At 35.7% G+C, this 23,074-nt stretch overlaps 7 protein-coding genes across 9 annotated transcripts; 4 read left to right on the top strand and 3 right to left on the bottom strand.

Moving 5' to 3' along the window:
• Positions 1-8: 8 nt before the first annotated feature.
• On the bottom strand, positions 9-2,282 carry LOC110844143 (sphingosine kinase 1). The gene is made up of 5 exons (XM_022090277.2): positions 1,582-2,282; positions 1,308-1,508; positions 1,080-1,229; positions 609-984; positions 9-528 (listed from the first exon to the last, which is right to left on the bottom strand). Exons 1-5 carry the CDS (start codon positions 2,065-2,067, stop codon positions 359-361), a joined length of 1,383 nt encoding a protein of 460 aa, XP_021945969.1. The 5' UTR covers positions 2,068-2,282; the 3' UTR covers positions 9-358.
• Positions 2,283-4,211: 1,929 nt separating this feature from the next.
• Positions 4,212-6,504, top strand: LOC110844584 (innexin inx2). Its single transcript, XM_035848150.1, has 4 exons — positions 4,212-5,028; positions 5,100-5,534; positions 5,621-5,897; positions 5,966-6,504. Exons 1-4 carry the CDS (start codon positions 4,758-4,760, stop codon positions 6,258-6,260), a joined length of 1,278 nt encoding a protein of 425 aa, XP_035704043.1. The 5' UTR covers positions 4,212-4,757; the 3' UTR covers positions 6,261-6,504.
• A 143-nt stretch (positions 6,505-6,647) lies between these two features.
• LOC110845064 (probable glycosyltransferase STELLO1) lies at positions 6,648-10,679 on the bottom strand. The gene is made up of 3 exons (XM_035848149.1): positions 10,350-10,679; positions 8,905-10,254; positions 6,648-8,807 (listed from the first exon to the last, which is right to left on the bottom strand). The coding sequence occupies exons 2-3, from the start codon at positions 9,051-9,053 to the stop codon at positions 6,692-6,694; spliced, it is 2,265 nt and encodes a 754-aa protein (XP_035704042.1). The 5' UTR covers positions 9,054-10,254; positions 10,350-10,679; the 3' UTR covers positions 6,648-6,691.
• Positions 10,680-11,399: 720 nt separating this feature from the next.
• On the top strand, positions 11,400-12,867 carry LOC110843261. The gene is made up of 4 exons (XM_035848217.1): positions 11,400-11,552; positions 11,635-11,696; positions 11,853-12,193; positions 12,274-12,867. The coding sequence occupies exons 1-4, from the start codon at positions 11,487-11,489 to the stop codon at positions 12,423-12,425; spliced, it is 621 nt and encodes a 206-aa protein (XP_035704110.1). The 5' UTR covers positions 11,400-11,486; the 3' UTR covers positions 12,426-12,867.
• Positions 12,868-13,900: 1,033 nt separating this feature from the next.
• On the bottom strand, positions 13,901-15,259 carry LOC110844557. Its single transcript, XM_022090783.2, has 4 exons — positions 15,091-15,259; positions 14,981-15,016; positions 14,205-14,426; positions 13,901-14,146 (listed from the first exon to the last, which is right to left on the bottom strand). Exons 1-4 carry the CDS (start codon positions 15,161-15,163, stop codon positions 14,058-14,060), a joined length of 420 nt encoding a protein of 139 aa, XP_021946475.1. The 5' UTR covers positions 15,164-15,259; the 3' UTR covers positions 13,901-14,057.
• Positions 15,260-15,265: 6 nt separating this feature from the next.
• LOC110843821 (zinc finger and BTB domain-containing protein 41) lies at positions 15,266-20,098 on the top strand. Of its 2 annotated transcripts, XM_035847614.1 has the most exons (9): positions 15,266-16,110; positions 16,176-16,414; positions 16,482-16,775; positions 16,857-17,816; positions 17,906-18,049; positions 18,132-18,244; positions 18,327-19,151; positions 19,226-19,550; positions 19,624-20,098. In XM_035847614.1, exons 1-7 carry the CDS (start codon positions 15,971-15,973, stop codon positions 18,573-18,575), a joined length of 2,139 nt encoding a protein of 712 aa, XP_035703507.1. In that variant the 5' UTR covers positions 15,266-15,970; the 3' UTR covers positions 18,576-19,151; positions 19,226-19,550; positions 19,624-20,098. The 2 variants fall into 2 exon arrangements, with proteins under 2 accessions (XP_035703507.1, XP_021945557.1); XM_022089865.2 differs by having other exon boundaries at positions 18,327-19,550.
• Positions 20,099-20,571: 473 nt separating this feature from the next.
• LOC110844079 lies at positions 20,572-22,781 on the top strand. 2 transcript variants are annotated; one of them, XM_035847615.1, is made up of 7 exons: positions 20,572-20,724; positions 20,839-21,177; positions 21,259-21,393; positions 21,479-21,674; positions 21,753-21,959; positions 22,057-22,221; positions 22,291-22,781. In XM_035847615.1, exons 2-7 carry the CDS (start codon positions 20,843-20,845, stop codon positions 22,546-22,548), a joined length of 1,296 nt encoding a protein of 431 aa, XP_035703508.1. In that variant the 5' UTR covers positions 20,572-20,724; positions 20,839-20,842; the 3' UTR covers positions 22,549-22,781. The 2 variants fall into 2 exon arrangements, with proteins under 2 accessions (XP_035703508.1, XP_021945889.1); XM_022090197.2 differs by having other exon boundaries at positions 20,596-21,177.
• Positions 22,782-23,074: the final 293 nt, after the last annotated feature.

Here is a 23,074-nt window from a genome sequence, read left to right on the forward strand (position 1 = left end):
GACACAGATAATGAACTTAACATTGACATCGTACTTTTGAAGAATTTTTATTCATTGTTCAAACTCACTTATTTTATGCATATGTATGTTAGGTTGTCAATATAATAATAATGCTAACTTTATAATGGATGGATGGATTCATGTATTTAAAATATTAATTACATATCAATACTTAAAATTAGGATACTAAATATTATAGGGAATCAGAACTCCTTTTGCAGTAAGATATGCTACAAATTACCCATATATCAATGTGTACATACAGTAGGAAGATAGTCTCAATTGCATACGTACAATCAATTAAGTACAAAATCTCGGTAGACCAGATCAATTTAATTACTTATACATAAATGCTAAATTATAGACAAAACACGTTCAATTTCTTATCGGATATTTTGATTCGCATCTTTTTTCCATGACACAATTCTCCATCAATCGTAGGATTTCCAGGTATATCACGGTCTCCAGCATCGATGCAAAATTCCTTCACTTTGACATACTTGACACATTTCGAATTTAAAAACGCCCCTGTAAAGAGAAATAAATATTCAAGTGTCAAAAAGTTTACTCAATATTGGTTTAGTAGTTATCGGTGTAAAATTACGTACCATGCTCCAAGGACAACAATACATTCAAAATTTGTGATCGACTAGCTTCCGTAATATAAACGAGATGCAAAACCCCATCTCCAAGCACTGAAGTTGGCGAAAAGTTGACGTTCGTCCCGATGTGGGATGTCCAGGAACTATGAATTAGGACAAATTCTTCCTTTTCCACACTAACTTCGGAATCAGCTTCCAGCGGCGTGTAAGTCAGAGTTACTGGATATTTTCTAAGATTCAGTATTCGATGAAATGCCCACAGTGTGTATCTTCGTTCGCCCATCCAACGAAGCCGTTCACTTTCAATATCGATATCGCCAAAAAGTCCCATTCCATAGGACAGGAAAGCGTAGGTTAAGGTGTCGTCACTTTCAACTGTGACCTGTGTGTGACCATTTTTAAATAACAAAATATATTTTCAATAAGTCAGCGAGATGTATTATGGTAACCTCATCATCATGAAATAGGTCGAGTTACCAGGTTAATTGGAACAGTATTTCCTCTCGCAACAGCCAGCATTGATGATTGTACAGGATCGCGTAGGTAATCTGAGGACTCACCGGAAGCGTGGGCTAAAGATCTTGCCAGACCGTTCCCAGACCCGCTAGAAATTACTCCAAATGGGATCTATGAATTTGAACACATTATTTGCATAATTCACATTTGCGTACAAGCTTCCACAATTATACACATAATTCTGTTTACATGACTCCAATCATCTGCATCTTCTCTTGACATGAATCCGTTAATTACTTCGTAAAGTATCCCATCGCCACCAACGGTTACGACACCATTCACCGTTGAAAAATCCAGACTTTTCATCTTTTCTTTGGCATGACCTTCACGTTCCGTAATGAACAACTCCAGCTCAATCCCACAATTTTGAAGGATTGGAGCCACATTTTTCTAGCAAAAAATAATAATAATTCAAAATCATTTAAAAATCATAAGGTTCAATTTTTACCTATATTTTAGATACCTTAAATATCGTAATTCCATTTCCCTTTCCACTCTTTGGGTTGATTATGGTCAAAATTCTTCTCTTACTTGTGAGCTGAATCCTGTCTATTCTGGGATACAAATTGTGAAGAACTACCAAAACTCGACGTTTCCATTCCCATGCAATATTTTCATTATGAGCCAAACTGCACCCTTCTCCACCAACTTGTATGAGGATTCGAAGTTTTTGCCGGTGTTGGGCCGTCGAAAAATTCCCACAACAAAATGTGCTTTTTTGACGAGGATAACAAAAGAGGCAGATGTACAGAGAGGAACTGTTTGTTGGAATGATATCAATACCGAAAATGTCGGCGATCCGGTATTCTTCTAATACTTTTAGGCTTTCTTTACAAAATTGGATGACATCATGGTTTATGACGACATGGTGCGGACCGCGTAACTTTTTCGTTACACAAAAGAACACTTGTGTTTCTAAATGTGTAGAGGTTTCTGGACAATTTTCCATATTGATATTGATACGATTCCCGTTTTGACACTCCACATTGAAGATTGAGTCGTTAAATATAAAGTTTCCAACGGAGTACAGGAGAATCCAAGAGCCAAATCCAGAATACGAGAAGCAGTGACACCACAATGGTAAAAAAGTAAACAGGATTTTTTACCCTTCATTCAACAACAGAAAAATGACAGATGGAATGGATTGATGAGGTAAAAATATATGGGTGAAGGTTGGATGGAAGACTATATGTTTTATTATAAGTACGACAATTTAATACACGCGTATTCAATACTACATATATTCACACAAGTAGTTTCATGCGTTGGTGGTGTATATATGCATATGTACATAAGTATGTACATAGTTATGTATGAGAGCATGTATCTGAGGAGAGGGTTAGATATCCTGAGAGGTAACTTTGTGGTAGGCATGGATGGCGTAAGTAATTTATTCGATTCGTCATGCTAATTCAATCTCTCTAAAAGACAAGCCGAATATAATATTAGTGCGCAAATAATTACATCATCAGCTAACAAGGGAACCTTAAGTACTGTCACCACTCGATTTCCTTCCAAATAGCCTTAATCGACAGATAATTTAATGAAACTAAAACTTTGTCATAGAACATGCGGTGCAAAATCGCATTTTCGCGAAATATTTAGCGAGAGCTGCACCAAAACCTGGCATTTTCCCAATGCTTTTAATATAGCCAGCAGCTTTTTCATGAAGTTTATATGTAGAATATTGTTCAACCTGTGCGTACATACCTGTGCGCTTAATTTCAAAGCTGATCACGAATACTGATGTCATGTTTGCCAATTTTTGCAAACTTTTTTTTGCAAAATTTCGCAAATTCAAATTTTGTCATACTCACAAAATTTGCTCTTTTTTGCAAGATTTTTTAAAAATCATTTTACTAATTTCGAAAAATTTACGAACATTTGCAAAAATTGAAATTTATATTAAATTTACATCGTTCAAATTTTTCATGAAAACACTTAAAATAACTAATCCTTTTAAATTTTAAGCAATTTTAAAAATTATTTCCCATATTCATTTTTGCAAGTTGCAAAAAAATTGCAAATATTTGCAACATGAAAAATAAATTTTATCACTTACACATTTTGCAAAATTAAAAAAACAACCAAATTTAAAATTGCGAAATTTTGCAAAAAAGTTTGCAACAAATGGCAAATATTTGCATCAGCTTATAGCATACTCGTGATCAGGCTTGAAATTACACGGACAGGTTTATAATTAATCAATATTCTATAAAGTTCGTTCGAAGGCTGGTAACTATATTAAAAGCATTGGGAAAATGACACGTTTTGGTGCAGCTCTCGCTAAATATTTCGCGAAAACGTGATTTTGCACCGCATGTTCTATGACAAAGTTTTAGTTTCATTAAATTATCTGTCGATTAAGACTATTTGGAAGGAAATCGAGAGGTGACAGTACTTAAGGTTCCCTTGTAAGACCCGAAATTTTATTTGGTTTTTTCATTTGCACAATTTGACAGGACGTAATATAAATCGGTTATTAAATTATTGCATCAAGCACGTCTTTCTTACACGTACGTTGTTTAGTACTATACGTATGTACATCTGGATATTTACATTAAAATAGCAATGAAAATGCTCATCATGGTTGATGACAAACCTATGCCAAAATTACTAAAAATCAATTTTTATCATACTGCAGCTATAATTAACCTTTCAACCCTTTAATTAAATATATCAATAAAATTGGGAAGAATTCAAAATGATCAGCAAATTGCAACTCATTCTGCCAAAATCTGAGGAAGTTACGGGTTTTTCGTAACGCTAATACGAATACGATTCATTCTGGGTTAAAAACTTTCAATGCATTATGTACATATATTACACATGTATGTAAATATGTATCTCTGGTGGATTGAGTGGATTACCGCACACATAGTGGATTAAGCGTACTCATTCATTGGAATTCTGGCTTATTGAAAATACTTGTATACTTAAAAGCTGAGTAGTGCCATTATTTGACATTCCTTGCTGGTTGACTGTATGATAATGTTTGTGGTGTGCAAATTTATACCTTGGTATATGCACAGTTTATATGAGAATATACTCAGCGATGACCTTATTATTAGGCACTGTAGTCGTCAGTAGTATAGTAATATGCATTTGTTATTTTATTTGCCATGTGGCTTGCGGCTGTTGTAGGTTTGGGAATTACGATGGGTTTAATTAAGTTTTATATACAACTTTAAACTGATATATTGCTAGCATATTTAACTAGCTAGTTGGGCGTCAAAATCGCATATTAAGAGTTAGATACATTAGTGCACTTAGAATTAATAAATGCATCAAATGTACCCATTTAGTACTGGTTTAGTGAAAAACAAATCCATGGAACGGGGAATTTGGCAGTACTACATGCGCGAATGAAGTTCTATAATATGTAACGGAATGCAGCGTCGGTGTCGTGATATTAAAAATAAATCGATAAAACGGCATGATTGAGAACAATCTACCCACCTTAAGCTACTTTATAGTTTTAGTCACTACTATTTTAGTGCTGGGAGTCGGTGACAGGTGTATATTTTACTAAGGAAGGAAAATGGTACAAAATAAATTCCTGTAAAATTAACAGTGAAAGTTACTAAATAATTAAACAATTAAAATTACTTGATCATTATTTTTTTTTTACTCTGCACTATGGCGCAAGTAATCGCATTTCTAAAAATAATCCAAGACGGAATTTTACCGTATCACAAGCGTGAATCAATCTCAACGACCAATTTATTATTCCGAACACACACAAAATACGCTTCCACGGCACTCTTGGTCACATCAACGCTCCTCTTCATTCAGCAGTTCTTTGCTGACCATCTCAAATGCATTAGACCATCGGACGAAGGTACAAAACTGGAGTCTCAACCACTGAATCAGTTCTGCTACACAAAGGGAACTTTTGCCACGAGAAATGGTATGCATGAAAATATACTTAAATTTCTGTCCCAAATTTTTTCATGAATTTTCGCACTTTTCGCTATCCAGAGTCGGACTCATTTTTCGGCGGAGGGGAAGGCTACATTAGTGTGACCCACTATCATCCTTATTTTCAATGGGTACCGTTTATCCTCCTCTTGCAAGGCATAACGTTTCACATTCCGCAACTCGTCTGGAGCAAATTTGTGGAGAAAGGAAGATTAGCCTCACTCTGCGCCTTAACCTCAACGGAACAAGTTTCCCTCAATCCGGAATCTCTCAATTGCGATGAGGATGGGACCTCATCGATTAAAGAATGTGCCACACAAACGCCTCAGTTAGTTCTTCCTCCTGGTTGGAAATCCTTCGCGAGTACATTGCACTCTTCATCTAACAAACGTTACTTTTCTGGATTTATGCTCTGCGAAATGTTAAATATTCTCATGGTGTTGATCACCATCTTTACGACGGAGTGGTTTCTTGGGGGACGCTTTATTCTGATGGGTGTGTGAGTATAATATTTTGACTAAATATATTTCTTGTCGGTGGTGCGGTAATGGCTAATTTTTTCCAATATATTGTGTCCATAGGTCCAAGATGGATCTCATATTTGCATCGCCTTAGAACTACACCTACCTCGGAAAATTCAGCGGGGCTTAATTACTTGGAGAGTGTAGAATCCGGAAATCCACTGGAAGGCGCATTTCCAACTTTGTTCACATGTCACTGGCCCAAACCCATGACAAATGTGGTTTATGAAGTTCCATGCCTTTTAGCATTAAATGTGACCCATCAAAGAATTTATCTAATTCTCTGGACCTCACTTCTCATAATGCTGCTCTTGGGAATTAGCAACTTCATATACAGGTTACATAAAACGAGTTCATGCTACTATAATTATATTTATTAATCAGTCTTAAAACTTGTCCCTACAGGCTTCGAGTAATCAGGAATTCGAATTTACGGGTCGATCTTATGGAGCGGAATTCATTAAAAAAATGTGTTCATAATCCGGAAGAAATGCGTCGTATTTTAGCAGATTTGTCAGTTTATGACTGGTTTATTTTAAAACGGATCTTGAAAAATGTTAACTCACAAAAGTTTAATGTGATTCTGCAACAAGTCAGTGAGGCAATTTTACAAGCTAAATCTGGTGGTGGGATGGTGGATGAGTCGAATGGTGCTATTTCTGTTATTGAACTACAGCCTATAAACTCGGTCCCTTCCTGAACAAAGGGAAACAGATTTAAACGTGATTTGCAGAATAAATAAGTTATTTTGGAACAAGACCAAAAATGAGATCTCTGAATTCTTATGCCCATTGTATGTCTTTCATATGAATGTATGTATATTCTGACCAATGTATATTAAATCACTATTGCTTGACAAAGAAATAGTCACGGTTAATGTTTTATTCTTATTATAAACTGTACAAATTCGATGAAAAATAATAATTTAGTTCTGTACATTTAGACATGGAATTACCCAATCACATATCTAATTTGATGAAGTATAATATAATCATATGCATAAAAAATAAAGCAATATGTCAGCTTCATAAAGTTAGAACCCTTCGAGTATTGCTTATGCAGTAATTTAAATATGGCACACCAAAACTTAAACGAAAATAGTAGTTATTATTTTTGTTTAGATACTTTTTTCTACAGCAAATATTTTATATAAAAATCACAATATTCTTTCCTCAACTTTTGATTACCAACTATCGACGAAAATTTGATGGGGTGAAATATAACCCCGTTTTGTACTTTCTTAAAGTGCGCAAACGGATCGGATCTTTGTTCATTCCAAATCCAGATACCAGGCATTGTTACGTATTTCTCGGGCGAACTAATCCCCGTAGTGATTAGAGGTACTGCCATCTCCAATAAAATTTCAGATTCTCTCACAATTCTTCCAGCCTCGTAGAATATATCTTCTTTGATTCTTGGCAGCTGAAAAATGTCCGACATTCCGACCTTCATCAAGGTACCCGGAAGTCCAAATTCGCCTCGATTTTTCACAAATTGAGCAAGTAACTCGTTTTGTGCTGATTCGTTTGCAATTCTTGTGAGCGCTTTTAAACACCCGACTCGTCCAAGGTCTCCACGGTTCCACTCCCAAGCAAAGTCTTGAGGTACGAGAGCAGACTGGTTTAGAAGAGCAACATCCAATAATTGATCTTCAATTTTGTATCCCCAAATCTCATCCTTGTCGTATTCTTCAGTCTTCCAAAACTCGAATACCACGTCATCCGATAAGAATATGTAGTTTTGACGAATCCCATAATTCATATCAATGGCACGCAGGGCACATTCGTACCAAGACCAACCGTCGGTCACGTTAGCATGAACAAATGAAATTTCTAAATCCTCCCGAGTTTTAAATGTCTTTCCATCCCCGCAGTACAGTATGTTGGGAAAATATGGTCTATAAATTAATTCAAGTAGCCAGATATGCTCATAATGTGGAAAATTGAAGGTAATCACTAACAAGGTTTCTGGGTAAATATTTTTTGGAACCGTTGTATTAACGTCGAATCCGAAATTACAAAATTTCCTCAGTTCGTATTTTTCATTTATAGACGTCGCGTTATTATTATTATCGCTATTACTAGTAATCCCATTAAATATTGAGTACGTTTGGAAATCATTGACACACAGGGATGAGCCTGCTTTACTTTCCTTAACAATTACCGGTGGAGTGTATCCCACGCAATTCAGGTCTAAAATCCATGCTTTAACTAATGATACTTCTTGTTCGTCCCAAAATTTATTAGTGACCATGTCTTCAGTCAAGCTAACCATGCAATTGTATAAATCTGTCGAGCTACATTTCCACTCTGCTAAAAATTTTACTAATGATCCAGCCTCCAGAAATATTTTGTTCTCTTCTGCGAAATCCTTGAGATAGTTGTGCGCGTTTCTAACTTGTGTCGTATTTGTTGCAGTGAAGGCTAAATTTTTTCCAATTTTCCACAACAGTGGTTGTGCCCAATATCCTCTCCATATATCAGTGACCCGAAAAGCGACGGAAACTGGGAGCATCAACGCCCAGAAGGAGTCATAATGAAAAAGTGTATTTTGCGAATTAAAAGGTGCCAGAATTCCTTTTGGGTAAACAACCTGTGGTGCGTAACCATCGAATTGGATGTCAATATTTTTGTACATTTTTTTCCTCGTAAGACGGAAGATAGCATCCACGTCGGGATCTCCATTTACAAGCCCTTGCTGAATAACTGGTGTGGTATATCTGCACACCGTGTAATTATTGTTGGTGGCCGAACCCACCAATTCCACTGGATAACCTCGCGGCCAAACTGACCTCTGGCCGAAATGGACATAGGGATTTTTGATGTAACCAAACTCTCCCACGTCGGACTGAGCAATGAAACCACGCGTGGTATTCCCGAAAGCAAAATACTTATCGAAATCGGTCAAAATGTTGGGAACGTTGTCGTCATCTGTATCGTATATGATTTCAGCCCCGTGTTGAATAGCGAACAGATAGCCGATCATTTTTCGTGTGTAAGCATTCCAAGGAATGTGCTGTAAAATGTTGTATCCCAGCTGGAGTTGTTTTTCAGTGCTTAGAATTATGGCGTTCTCAAGGGTCCAGTCCTTTGGAGTTTTCTGATCGGCGACAACAACAAGTTGAAATTCTGGGAGGCGACTGAGCTTGATAACTTGCTCCGTTGGATGAGATATTGATGTGACTACGATCCATTTCTTTCTCAAGTTTGTCCAATGCTTTTCCGGGGGGCATGATGATGATCGTTCACTAATTTTGTAAATACATATACTTATAGATTACTCATGCATTTTCGATTAAAAAATAAGTAATAATGTAAATATATGATTTTATTGATTTTTTAAACCTTCTTAAGAACTGGGTTTGTTGTTCGTAAATTACGTCTGACCGTGTAATATGCAGATAAACTTGAATCTGGAGGAGTACCAGGGCAAATATAATAATGTATTTCCTATTACTTTCTATATATATTTTTAATATTTCCAGCATTTTCATGTTGCAGCTTTTATGTTTTATTTCCTGGTTTAATGTGACCTAGTTTAACCGTTTTATTACACTCGGTGGTAAAGTTAAATTTTATAATGGTATTCATAAAGCTTGTATTACTTAACTGAGGAATGGGGGATGAGGAATCCTGAGGGATTTGAGAGAGGAAGTAATACTTCGGTTTGTGCGTGTGTACATATGTGTAGGTAAATATGTACATACATATGTAAATGTATAAGCTTTTAAGGATTTGTAGATATGTACACCGAAAGGTAGATTGTCAACTGTACTGTATGTATAATAAACGTGAAGCAATTAGGTAACAGAGATGCTGTGGTCAATCTCATTTTTTAGCCCGAGTCAGGGCTTATGCATCCGTCGTGGTTGCCTGTCTCTATCGATTACGCTCGTAAAACTTGTCGTATCGGCTTGGAACTTGGGACACATGTAGGTTGGGGAAAATGAGGCGTTAAGCTCGAATATGAGCAAAATCGGTCAAGTAGCTTACCACACATGGAGGTGGACATAAAGGTCATTGTGCAGAATGATGGTAGAAGAAGACTGATATTCGAGACATTGGTCATATTTGTGTACTAAACTGAGAATACAATGTCATAACAACCAAAGTATTATTTAGAGGGACCCGGTAGGATCACCCCTCTGCTTTTTTAAATTGGTCGTAGAAGACTTAAATCTGGCATGAATGATTAAATTCAATACGAAGGTGCAAGTGTACATTAGACCAAAAAATATGAGGTCAAATTTAGGAATACTTTTGGGAGATGGACCAAGCAGGGTGACCCATACTAATTTTTGAAATTGGCTGAAAAAGCTTAAATTTTTCATGTTGAATTGTGGGAACATTTTTTGAAGATTGAGAATAGTTAGTAATAAGCTATATGGTAATATGCATAGTTGGGGTCATTAGGCAAAAATTTAGATGCGGACTCTGGCTTGACTCGGGCTAGATCGACACTGCACTGTAGGTTTTTCATTATCAAAACACCCGACACGTTTTATTGATTGGAATATTCAGATAAGAATTATTTACACAAAACTACTTATCCCAGCATGACTCTTGCAGCGGCTTCATTCGGGGTCTCCCCGTACTTTGCTTTCAACTTTTTCATCGTGATCTCGACAATTTTTGGATGAATCCCGTACTTTTCCAGACTCCTTTGTAACAACTCCCAAACGCTCACCTTCTCCTCTGTGTGCATATCAAAATTAATAAAAATGCGTATTGTTTCATATATTTATGTATGTACTAATGGGTGTAATATTAATATGTATAATGCCACTCACTCCAATCATCTTGCAATCCTTTTTCTGCCAACACCAGAGGTTGAGACTTTTTGAAATGATCCCAAATTGACCCCACCGTCTTTTCGATTATGGGCGGTTGACCTTCCTTCTTGCAGGCTTCTGCCATCGCCTTTCGCATGTCCCCACGAAGGTCACCCATTTTAATTATTAAGGAAGCAGCAGAATAATTTACAACAGTTTGGTGATACTTTCTTCTCTTAGAGTTGGATACAAATGAGATCACTATGTCATAGTTAAATGCACATATGTGTTAAATATTTGCCATCCGAACTGAATCCTCCCACACCTACAGCTCTCAAAAATGTTTACGCATTTCCTTTTCGAAGCTACATAAAGACACAGATGCTTGTCGTAAAGATGATCATGATCTTGGAATGTTGCCAAGCATGGAGAATTGAGAGATCTGCAAATACTGAAAAAAAATATTCTTATCAAATAAAATATGCCAAGTAACACGTGTGCATGAAATACGTCAGTGATGATGAAACGTGCGATAGCACATAAGTACAAAGTACATATGTTATACATAAATGCAGAGTGCATGTGAAGCAAAATAATTGTCCCGTATAACAAAAGTAATACAAAGTCAACATGATGTACAGGGTTTAAGCAACCAATGACAAACTAGTGCTAATTAATTTTGTATAACTATTAAACGCTTATTTTAGAAAAGCCTAAAATTGGTTTCCTAAATATGCATAAGGCGAAGTCTACTACAAATTTTTGCTTTTGTATGTAAATGTACATATTTACGTAGTTTTGCACTCCTAATAATTTTATACATCCACATTCATACATAACTACCTATTTTAATTCATTTCCGCCAATGTAGTGCTTTGTTTTATGTATTTGCGACTTAATTTTTAATTCACAAAATTTATAGGTATGCATCTTTTTGCGATGTTCATAAAATAATCCATTCTATTACTTAATGCATTTCCTTGAACGAGCGGAGCATGATTGTCAACAAGTGAGCATAATATGCTTATATGTAATTATTGAACAATGCAGCATAAAACTTGTCGCTCAGACTTCTCGTCCCATACCATTTTCATTTCCATCTCCACAGATCCTGACAAACGAGTCTGGTATTCAATCCCAATGTGACAAAGCAAGATGACCGTGAATGTAGTCTCGTTGGTGTGTTGGATTGCGTTGATTTTAGTGCGTCTGTATTTCCTGGTGAGCAGCTCAATTTGGAGATAACCTAAATAATTTATAATGACGGGTATAAGTTACATTTTAAATTCTTTGCCAAAAACAGGATGCTGCCCCAGCTGAGCGAAATTTCAACGACTGGCAGGAAACACATACTCCATGGGGCCGGTCAGAATAATTTAGATGTTTTAGATTTTAGAGTAAAAGTCGAAATAAAGTATATACACAGATTTCCCTCAGACCTTATTGCTGAATTTATTTAATTTAAAATTTAAATAGAAAATCAACGAAAATTAAAATATTTAAAATAATTCCTATTTGTAGCATGCTCGCGATGATGAGTGAATTTCGAGGTATGCAGTGTCAACGTGGTTTTTACAACCTCTCGTATGCCGTTACCGACTCTGTATTCCATTGTGCAAATCTGAAGCGTCCAAAGAAATCCCGGAGACATTTTGGAGACGAATTGGTGGATTGGGAAGGAGAATCGCCAATGCTTTGTTTCAAGACGTGCGTAATGAGGGAGTCTGGTGCTATGAATGACGATAACACGGGAATTGATAAGGAGAGGACACATCACATGTTTTTTGAAGGGATGAGGAAACCTGGGGGTCACATGACAGTGGACGTCATGACGGAAGAGTTACTAGCATGTGACCAAAAATGTGAGTACTTTAATGTCATTTGACCCGTAATAAATACTTTTTGTGCAAACACGTTAAAAAATATTTGTTTTATGGTCCAGATCCTACCATATTTCCTCGGTATTACAGAAATTGTACAAACACGGAAAATATCTTCAGATGCTATGGAAAAGTGTTAAATAATTGTGACAGAATAGGAGAAATGAACTTCAGTGATGATGTCAATGAGAATATCAAAATGGACTATGAATAACTTCACTGCAAAATCGTATTCTTTGAGATCCAGTTCCAGTTACTCAAAGTGTAAACTAAACTAAAGCAATAATAAATAAATAAATAAAATAATAAAATAATAATTTATATGAATAAAGTTTATAAGTACTACTAAAAGTATAAGTATGTACTTATGTACATAACACCCAACGGGAGTTGCATTTTAATGAGGTTGTTTTGAATGAAAGTTGGATAATGGAGTTGCATTGTAGGTAATTATTATCTGTCGGTACATATATGTTGATAGTGGATTATAAATTTTTGTATGTTTTTGTTAGGCGATGTTTAACATTAAAGTCTAAACGGTCGAAAGAATTAATAATTAAACAAATATAAGTATAATTGATAAAAAATACTATTGGGAGACAAATGATAGTCAAAATGTTTGCATATGTACATATGTGCAATAAGCGTGATAGGCATTTTTTAAAAATGAAATTAGTAGCATGTCGGATCGTGGTCGTCAATCCTATTTAAATGGCAATCCATAAGATAATAATATACCTAAAAATAGGATTTTAAAGTAGTTTGAATAAATTCCAGATGTTTCATTGTGTCGATTTCAAAGATTCTTGGGCAAGAGATGATCGCAATTCTATTGCGCAAAGTCATGTCGAAAATGTGGTCTGAATTTGGAAAAAATTCAATATTCGAATCGCTTAAAGAGTTCATATGTAGCAAGTTATATAAGATATGGGAATCAGTGGTTTATCTGATTTTTCAGACAAGTGTCAAGAAGAACCTGGAGTAGGCAAACAATGTGACATCTGGCCCAGATGTTACATTTGCCCAAATGATCTGGGCAAATCAAGGAGAAAGCCATAATACATGAGACTCGATTCCGAATTAGTTGCGGACTTTGTCATCCAAGTTAACCAAATACAGTTAGTGTACAATTGATTATGATGTTTTATTAAACAATCAAAAATATTATAATTTATAAAACGAAATTAACGGAAAAGTTAAAATTGACAGGTTTCTGAAAGTTAGGTTTATTTTATTTATGTATATGGGAACTGTAGTCTGAATCTCTCGATAGATAATTTGATATGCCAATATGAACGAAACCACATACACAGATATATTTATGTAACTATTGCAAATTGATATGCACATGAGGGGTATTAATATAATGAATATTTGTGGATGTAAAGTTATGTTACTTAAGTAAAACACGATGAGGCAAAATGACACGACAGAATTTTGCAGAGTACAATAGCTTTATAGAAGATCGTCTTTTAACCACTGCTCGCTGTCGCTCGTTAACCCTAGTGTATTTTGTTTGGATGATTCTTAATTGTTCAACTTACTGTAATAACATGCATAGGGCATTCTGTATGCGTTGGGATTAGTATGTTGTGTATGTACACAGTAGTACGGGTGAATTATGATTAGATTACGGGAGAATAAGAATTTCCAGAATTTCCACACTTTCAGCGGAAATATTTTAAAAGATGAGTACAAATTTTAATGTGCATTTTATTCGTAATTTTTTCACAATTACGCAACATATATGCATTATGCCCATATTACATACATAGATAAATGAATGACACTTTTTATAATAAAATTTCAATTCTCTTTGTTGATTCCGTTAATACTATTTAATAAATTATATGACATAGACTCGAACCGTCCTACAAATTTCAATGAGCCCACTATTACACCTTCCGACTGAGGCTGACACTGGCAGCTCATTTCCTACAAATGATGTTACATGTTTGAAATACTTAGCATGGAACCATTTTTGTTAATTTACCTGATAGCTGATCGTTGGGGGTTATAGTAAACCGGACCGTATAAAGCTGTCCAGGCTGGACACTGGAATTTTCCAATTCGGTAGAAATTATGGAAATGGGAAAGCCTAAGTAGACTGCTGTAACATCGAGACAAAGGGATGGACTTGCCGAACTAGTCACAAAATCGGCCTCAAATGCAAACGGTGTGCCAGGGCGCATATTACAACTCGCTCCTTCGCATCCTAATAAAATATTAACGTAAATTTATTACTACTTTCCGCTAAAATAGATCCTAATCAGCATAAAAAATAAGAAAAGATACAAATTTTAGAATTCCGAGTGAAAGCAGTTTCCAACTCTCCACCTTTCCTCTCGCTTATATGTAACATTGTTTCGCCTAAAATCCAAGAAAACCACATTCAAACATATACAACGAGTAGTTTAGCTCGCATCTGCGAACCACTTTTATAAGCCCGTCGGCCAATCTTAACTTGCCCCCAATCTTGCGGGAGTCAAAAAAGCAGATACACACATACACATCAAGTGGCTATTCTTTAGCTGATTTTCAAGATCTATGCAACTTTTACTCTTAGGATTAGTGGACGAAAAAATTGAGTCAACGTAAGAAAATTCAGAAAAAAATATATTTATCAACTAATAAGCGTTTTTTCGATTTCGTCCTCCCCCCACAAGGTCAATGTAAAGTTTCGGGATAGGCGAAACAATGTTAAGTATATTCAAAGAGAGAGGGAAGGTTGAGACTTGGAAACTGCTCTCATCCGGAATTTCTCATTACCGTTAATCCTAAGTTCTCTCCATGTCCCGACGCCGCCTTAAAAAATATTTTGAGGATTTAATATCTATTAATTAACAAATATCGATGATTTTCTGATTAATTGCATATACCGCAACTTGTAGTAGACACTACTCCACCATACGCTGATGTTGCACAAAGAGCAAAAACTAGAAGAAGCTTCATCCTAATTAAAAAGGGATGTATCGTGAAATAGATCGTTTTGACTGAAATTGTGAATATGTCGAATCTGGCTGGACCCTACACCGAGTTTTGTTTGTTGGTTTTATATGCCAGAAATAAAAGGGCAGTTGCATCACTAATTGAACAATTTCAAAAGGTATAATAAAATCATAAAACTAATCCAGATAACTCTAGGTGACGCACATAGACTGCTGTTTTTTTTATCTGAGGTGGTTACCCAAATTGTGAATGTTATACATTATTTACACGGGATTAAACAATAAAAGAAAATCAATTACATGTGCAAATTGTGCCGGGTAAGCAAGTGAAATAATAAATGTTTAAGCGTAGTAGCATTGTTCATAAAATTTAGAAATGTCAATTGCCAATATACCTTAATTATTTTATATCCTAATTGTGACAAAATCGAACCCACGCACATTGGCAAATGTACAAATATAGATATGTACATGCTTCGTAGAATTCGCATATTGTACATTTAGGTATGTTAATATGTAATGTAATGTAATTCATTTATGCTATGTATTGTACATTTATCGTTATAACAATGAATTTTTATGAAATCTCACTAATGCGTTTAGTGAGATTTAAGCCTGTCTCAACTTGAGACACATAACATACATACTTGAGCAAAATCTAGTCTCAACTTTGTAAATATGGTAAATGTGAGGGAATGAAGCAGCTGGTCTTTGCATTGTTTTGAATGTTGTTTTCATTCTTTATCTAAAAAAAATAACATTCTGACCCTTTCAAAGTTAGCAGTTTTTGTCCCGTAATTAACTCTAAACGATGAGGTGTGTGATTTGTACTACCGAGTGTAAAAACAATACAAATACGGTTGATTTGTTGGAGGCACAGTTATCCGTGATTTACTTCATCTCGGAATTTATTCAAGATAGTCACTTCGACTTGGAGGAACTTCTCGTCCAGTAAGATTTGAATTTATTTTGTAAATTGGGATAATAGGTTTTATCTATTACTACTTATTTTGTAGGAACGGAAATCCTTCCGAGTGGATTGAATTTTGTGACCCTTGCTCAAAATGGGTGACGGAAGGAAGAAAGTTGTACAAACTTTCGAAAGAATTGGAAGCCAAGTTGAAAGGTGTACAGGACAAGGTCGAAAAAACGGTCAGAAGGACAAGCCTCGTCGGTGGGGGTGGGAATCACGATTTAATGGATAATGTACGAAATGCAATTCTGCAGTCAGGGGGTGTGCAGGATAAAAATTGCAGTACGTCCACACAAAAATTAATATTTTTGTTAACCAGAGTTTCTGATGGTTGTGATGATTGTTGCAGGGTTAACAAGAACAAGACACGTAGTCAAAAGAGCCATGTTGTCCCACACTGTTGAAATTAAAGTTGAACCTAAAATTGATGATTCCTGCTACATTGATGATGAACTGGACAATAAAAATTTTATGGATAGTATTGTCTACCCAGAAACTGACGCTGGTGCAGACAATTGGAAGGCTCCCTTAGATCATCATAATGATGATTCAGAGTGGGGGAAAGAACTACGGGATAATCTAGATAATTTTGAAGACTACGAGGTATCCGATTTGCAATCAGACAGCGATGTGGAATACAAACGTAAATATTATATCACATTTTATCCTTGAGTGATGATAGTGCATTGTATTGGTCTAAACTTTCTTATTCTTAATCATTTAGCAGAGACAACGAAGTCACTTAGGAATAATGGAAGAAAATCCATGAGGACACGACAGAATGGACGAATCTCCAAGAGCAAGCAGGATATTCGAACTATGAGTCCAACCTCAGAAGAATCGTCTCAAGATATTAGTGACAGTGATGAGGATAGAAGTATGATAAAAAAGAAACCCCTCTCCAAGAAAAAAACTGATAACAATTCGTCCCCCAAAGTTAAACGCTTAGGCACACCGCGTAAATCACCAGCTTGGATGAGAACATGTCCGTACTGCAGCCGTGTTTTTGATCGCCCATCCGTCTTAACCAAACATCTTTATTCAAAACTTAACGTTAATTGTATTACAAATATGGAAGAGACTCAAGTAGAAAACGAGCAAGCATTGTCCATTTCGTGTCCTATCTGCTCGAAAAAGTGTGACACGAAAGTTGTGTTTGCAAAACACTTCAAATTTCATACCTCATCGAATAAGTCAAAAGGTCGAACAGATGTGGATACACCATCTTTATGGTGTCGCAAAAAGGAAGAATCCACTCACATTTGTCCACACGCGGAATGTAATGGGAAAGCGTTTAGTTGTTCTTCCAAATTAAAACACCATTTAGTATGTACACATAAAGAAATTAATAAGACTGAAATGCTCAAGTGTTCATTTTGCCCAAAGACATTTGCAACCAAGTCGTATCTTAAGTACCATGAATTTATTCACCTCCCACCCGAAGAAAAGGTGAAACATATTGCAAGTTTGAGAACAAAGGTGCCCGTGAAAGATAAAACATGCCCTGTGTGTCATATGGTCTTCTTGTCCGTTACGAAGATGCGTGTTCATTTGAATAACAGGCATGAAAAAATTGTCCTACGCACCTGTGAAATTTGTGGTAAAGGGTTCACCAGAAAAGACGGATATCTGGATCATTTAAATTCGCATTTGAATACGGAGGAGAGAGAGAAATTTATGACTGGTCAGTACGACGATGTATTTATATTATATTTTATTGGATAACTGTAAGCTTGAAGATTTGAGTTGATTTATCTTTTAATATAATTGCAGGAGAATCAATTACAGTTCCAATTGCTCTAGAAATGCAAACTGAACAGGAAACAGTTACTCTTAAACTAGAAAAGGTGACAAAATCCGTGGCTGTATCAAATAGAACATGCCCAACATGTGGAAAACTATTCACATCAAGATCAAGTATGTTTACATTTCTGTTTAGCTAGGTCTTATCTATCAAAGCACCATATAGCTGATGCATGTAATTTATTAATACTTGCAGGAATGAGTTTACACTTGAAATCCGTTCATGAAAAAAGCACAGCCGTTATATGTGAGGTGTGCGGGATATCAATTGGCTGTAAGAAGACCCTCAAGAATCATATGAAATATCACGTATGCATTTAAAAATAAATGAGCATGATTTTGAATTGTCTATTATTTATTATTCATTAACAGTTTAATTTTTCTAAAAAAGGAAATGGAGCCTGGACTTAAGGAATTTCTATGCTCAGATTGTGGGGTTGCGTTTAGACATCGTTGGTCGCTCAGACGCCATAATCTTCTAACACATAACGCCACAACGGATTTAAGAAAGTTCCCATGTCCCATGTGCGAAAAAGCGTATGCTTTCCATAGTCTTCTCAATCAGCATCAAAAAGCAAGGGGACACTATCTCCAAAGTTCTGAAGGAGATGCAACTGGTCACTCGTCGTCTTCGATTTAGTCGGTGATGTTAAACAGAACATTGTACAGCCATCAAATTTGTGACAGTCACTATTTAGCAAAGTTCAGGGGATGACATCATCGGATTGGACTAGTTGACTAGGGTCGCGTGCACATTTTTAAAAGGATTTTAGGGTTGGTACGTGTTCACTACTGCATACATAAGTACATACATACATTTGAACAAATAGTTTATGCAGTTAAATATGTGTTTGCAAAATATTATCAACTTATGAAAACAGTCAAGACAATGAGTTTATGATTCATTCATACCCTGAACCTTACAATGGTTTGTCTGAATGTCATAAATGCCTTTTGTGTTAGCATTTTTATAGGATGTTGATATTTGTACTTTAAATTACTCACAATTACATAAAAACAAATAAATGCCAACATGCTTGACAAACAACATGAAATCGAGTTAAATAAGTATCAAGCAATTGTAAACCGAATTTTTAACATTTATAACCTACTGGAAAATTTATATTTGCATTTACTTAAATAAAAATGAAACGCACCATCAAATTTGTTAAATTTTATCTTATTAGTGTCCTACTAATCAGTACAACTATTAGCGGTAAGCTCATATCAAACTCATTCAAACACAAATAGAAACCATGCAATATTTTAACTCTATTACAATTTAATTAGCATCCACTCTCAACCCATGCCTACAACCGCTAGAGTTGGGCAGGACCTGCAACTTTGCCACAGTTATGCAATCCATGAAACGCTCGTATTATTTTGACCATGACAAAAACTGCTGTTCGCTCTTCTATTACCTGGGATGCGGAGGAAATGGCAACAATTTTTTCACTAGTGGTCGATGTATTAAATCCTGCCTCATGACAAATGATAACGGCGATGCGTATTACGACGACGACGACATTGATGCAACAGAGGAAAGTGAGAGGATGAAGGCAGATTGTCTACTCCCACCAGAAATGGGACCTTGTCGAGCTCTTATTCAAATGTGGTAAATAAAGATTCAAACAAACTGGTTATCAATGCATCGGAATCCTTAAACGCCTGTGATATTACATTCGCAGGTATTACGACCCTGGGACAGGGACTTGTAACATGTTCAGTTACGGAGGATGCCAAGGAAACGGGAACCGTTTCAATGGGGTGGAAGAATGTTCCGATTACTGCAAGGGCGTAAATAATGTAACAATCGCCACAAATTATTTTGGGGCAGAAACAAAACGGCCAATGAAGAAAGGAATGTGCTCGCTGTGATTCTTATCAGTGTGAGAAAAGTGAATTTGGCAAGCCACACTCTTGAATTCAATCGCATAACAATTTGTTCAGTTATCTCTGTGTATGATTATGGATGGTTCGGATGATTCAGACCTATTTATATATAAATATGAATTACTTTACAATTTTCCTTATTAGAGTGGATCTACTCTATATTCGACCTTCAAATTTAATTTAGAATTTCGTATGTAACCTGTATTTCATTACTTAATTAATTATCATTAAAAACTTGAATTGCTGAGTCAGCATGCTACTTAAGACTAACTCACGCCCCAATAATTACCAAACTTTTCATTGTCAGTAATGTTATAGGATTTGAATAATGCATATATTTATCTAGTTGCCAGCTATAGACGCCAAATTCTTTTAGGCATTTTTTTCTATTGCACAAACAACGAGGCTGTCTGTCATATTGTTCTCATTCTAAATTACATATGTACATAAACGACACTGTCAGACAACAGTGCACTGGAGACATGTTCATTATTGGGAATATTGTTTGCATGTCCAGTATTGAGTAACAAAAATAGATATGTACATTCACTAGCAATTTAAAATTCACCGAGTAACAACAATCTCATCCCGTCAGAAGAAATGTATGTCTATGTATGTATGTACATATGTATAAATATTTAGATGCATATATATGCATGTACGTATCGAGGGATGTACACATTATGCAAATATGTTCATGTATATTCGTACGTGGATATTAACGCCACGACATTAATCAACGTCATGGTCATTTCTTTTCTCTCCAATGTACCCATTGTAGATATATCCTCAGCAAAGTAAAAAGTCTGACGTGCAGATTTACAAAAAAAATCATTGAAGCTGTCAAGGCCACATCTCTGTACTCTATCCAGCGAAGATTCACTTATTGGCACACAGTTAGTTTCAAATCTGATTTATATACCAGTCATAATTTTAATTCCCAACAGAGTCCACATACGTGGTTTAATTCCTTCGTCCTCAAGCATTATTCATTGAAAAATAATCACTAGAAAAATGGCCCCCTCGTCCAATCAAGAAATCTTGTGCGATCCACTCCGACAAAAATTTGTGGATATTTTAAAGTCTCACGGAATCTTAGATGAAGTGGAAACTATCACAATGACAGAGCCCCCAGAACTCAAAGGGGAACACATGGCGTCTTGTACGGTCTATGTTTTGGTAGAATTCAAGGATACTTCTGTTAAGCCGAAGAATCTATTTTGCAAGAAGTTCTCAAGCAATGCAGCTCACATTCAATTTACAAAAGCTATGCGGATAATGGAAAAGGAGGCAGCTTTCTTTAACGAATTTCTACCCAAGGCAAGAGAATGCTGTAAAAAATATAAAGGGTAATTTAAAATTTGATGGATCCCTCTTAAATATTTGGGCAGAAAATAAATCAAAGTAATTTTTATTTTCACCCATCTTAGATGTGAAAACTTGCTGAATTTCTTCCCTAAAATCATACATGGCGATGATGAAATGATTGTTCTTGAAAATCTGGTATTGGACGATACGTTCATCATGCTGAATAAAGAAGAAAGACAGGATCTTACCACGGCAAAGTGAGAAAATGCGACTTGGTTAATACTAAAAAAATACTTATTTCATGTAATACTTTATATTTATGTTGTACGTATTTTCCTTAAGACACGTGCTAGCAAATCTAGCCCGATTTCACGCCGCAACACACGTCTTTATTACCGAAGAGTGTGGGGGCACAAATTACCTGAAATTCAGACAAGATTGGGAGCTAGTTTGCTGTGAAGCCTTTATAAGCGATAACAACCCCATGATAGAGTCAATGTTCGATACCGGTGTCTCTAGCTGTATGAATATACTGAAGGTTAATTTCACACCAATGAATTTCACATGCATATATTACGTATTTTAAACTATTACAACATAATGGATTCGAAAAAAGGGATTTCCAGTCGAAGGCGGCGACGAGGCAATGCAAACATTGATTGGATACATAGGTAAAGCGTATCCAATGGTCTCGACACTCTTAAAATCTCGCACGGATAAGTTTCAAGTTTTAAACCACGGAGATTGCTGGAACAACAATATGTTGTTTAAATTCGATCCGGAGACGAGGAAGATAACTGATCACATATTTGTGGACCTTCAAGTAAAAAGCGACAACCGCATTAAAACATAGTGATTAATTTCTTTAAGTTTGTGAACATGAGATGCCAAAATATGTATATTAATATTAATTTATGTAGATAACAAGGCTTGGTTCTCCAAATTTGGATGTTGGATACTTTTTATACACCAGTGTTCAGCCCATAGTACGAAGGCAACATTTTATGGAATTGCTTCAGCATTATTTCGATAGTCTGACAAATACCTTGGCCATGTTTGACGTGAAATGCCCCATTAATTTTGAGGTAAATAAATGGGACTATCTTTTTTATAATGTTACGGAGCTATAAATATGTTTATATTTGGATTTCTAGGATTTTGTGGAGGATTATCGTCAAAAAAGCCAACTGGGCTTTTTCTTCGGTCTAAATGTTGTTGCGGCTATTGGAGCCTTGAAAGATATCGATATTGAAAACATGAGTGAAGATCCTGTCGAAATGATGGCAATGTTTCAAAACGCTATTACTAATTGGGTTACTAAAAATCCAGAAAAAGCTGCGGACATTGCCACAGAAATTGTTGCGGTTCTCAAGGAAAATGAAAAAATTCTTGGGGAGTCTAGATTACCTTAAAACGTGGAAATTTCATGTTGACCCTTCTAGTTGCCGGGTCAATTTTATCCTACCGACGTTATTACAAATTACTATAACCTTCTAACCTTATAAAGCCAATTCTAAATGTATATATGTGTATATTTGTAAACTGCTGTAGCCCACACAGTAAAAGCGGGTACTACATTCAGCATTGTCGAATATTGCCAATAAAACAATCTATTTGATTTGTGCATGTCATAAATGAATGATTGGAAAGCCTTGGTTTATGTGCTTATGCACCTATTTTTATTTATTTACTTATATCTTAAGTACTTGACTGCATCATAATTAGTAAGATAGCCTTACCATTTAAGTTTGATCAAGGCAGGTAAGCTACGTATCTATTCAGCGGTTTCTGGACATTTTATATGTTCAACAATTAAATGGAAATATTTACAATGATATATGCATATTGGTAGGTTTTATTCAATGGAGTATTTAAATTTGTTCGCAGAGAGTGCATTACATGTTATCATTTTACATGTCATTATTTGTAAAAAGCTGA

This window comes from Folsomia candida, unplaced genomic scaffold (assembly GCF_002217175.1).
Source record: "Folsomia candida strain VU population unplaced genomic scaffold, ASM221717v1 Fcan01_Sc002, whole genome shotgun sequence".
In the NCBI taxonomy this organism is placed as follows: domain Eukaryota; kingdom Metazoa; phylum Arthropoda; class Collembola; order Entomobryomorpha; family Isotomidae; genus Folsomia; species Folsomia candida.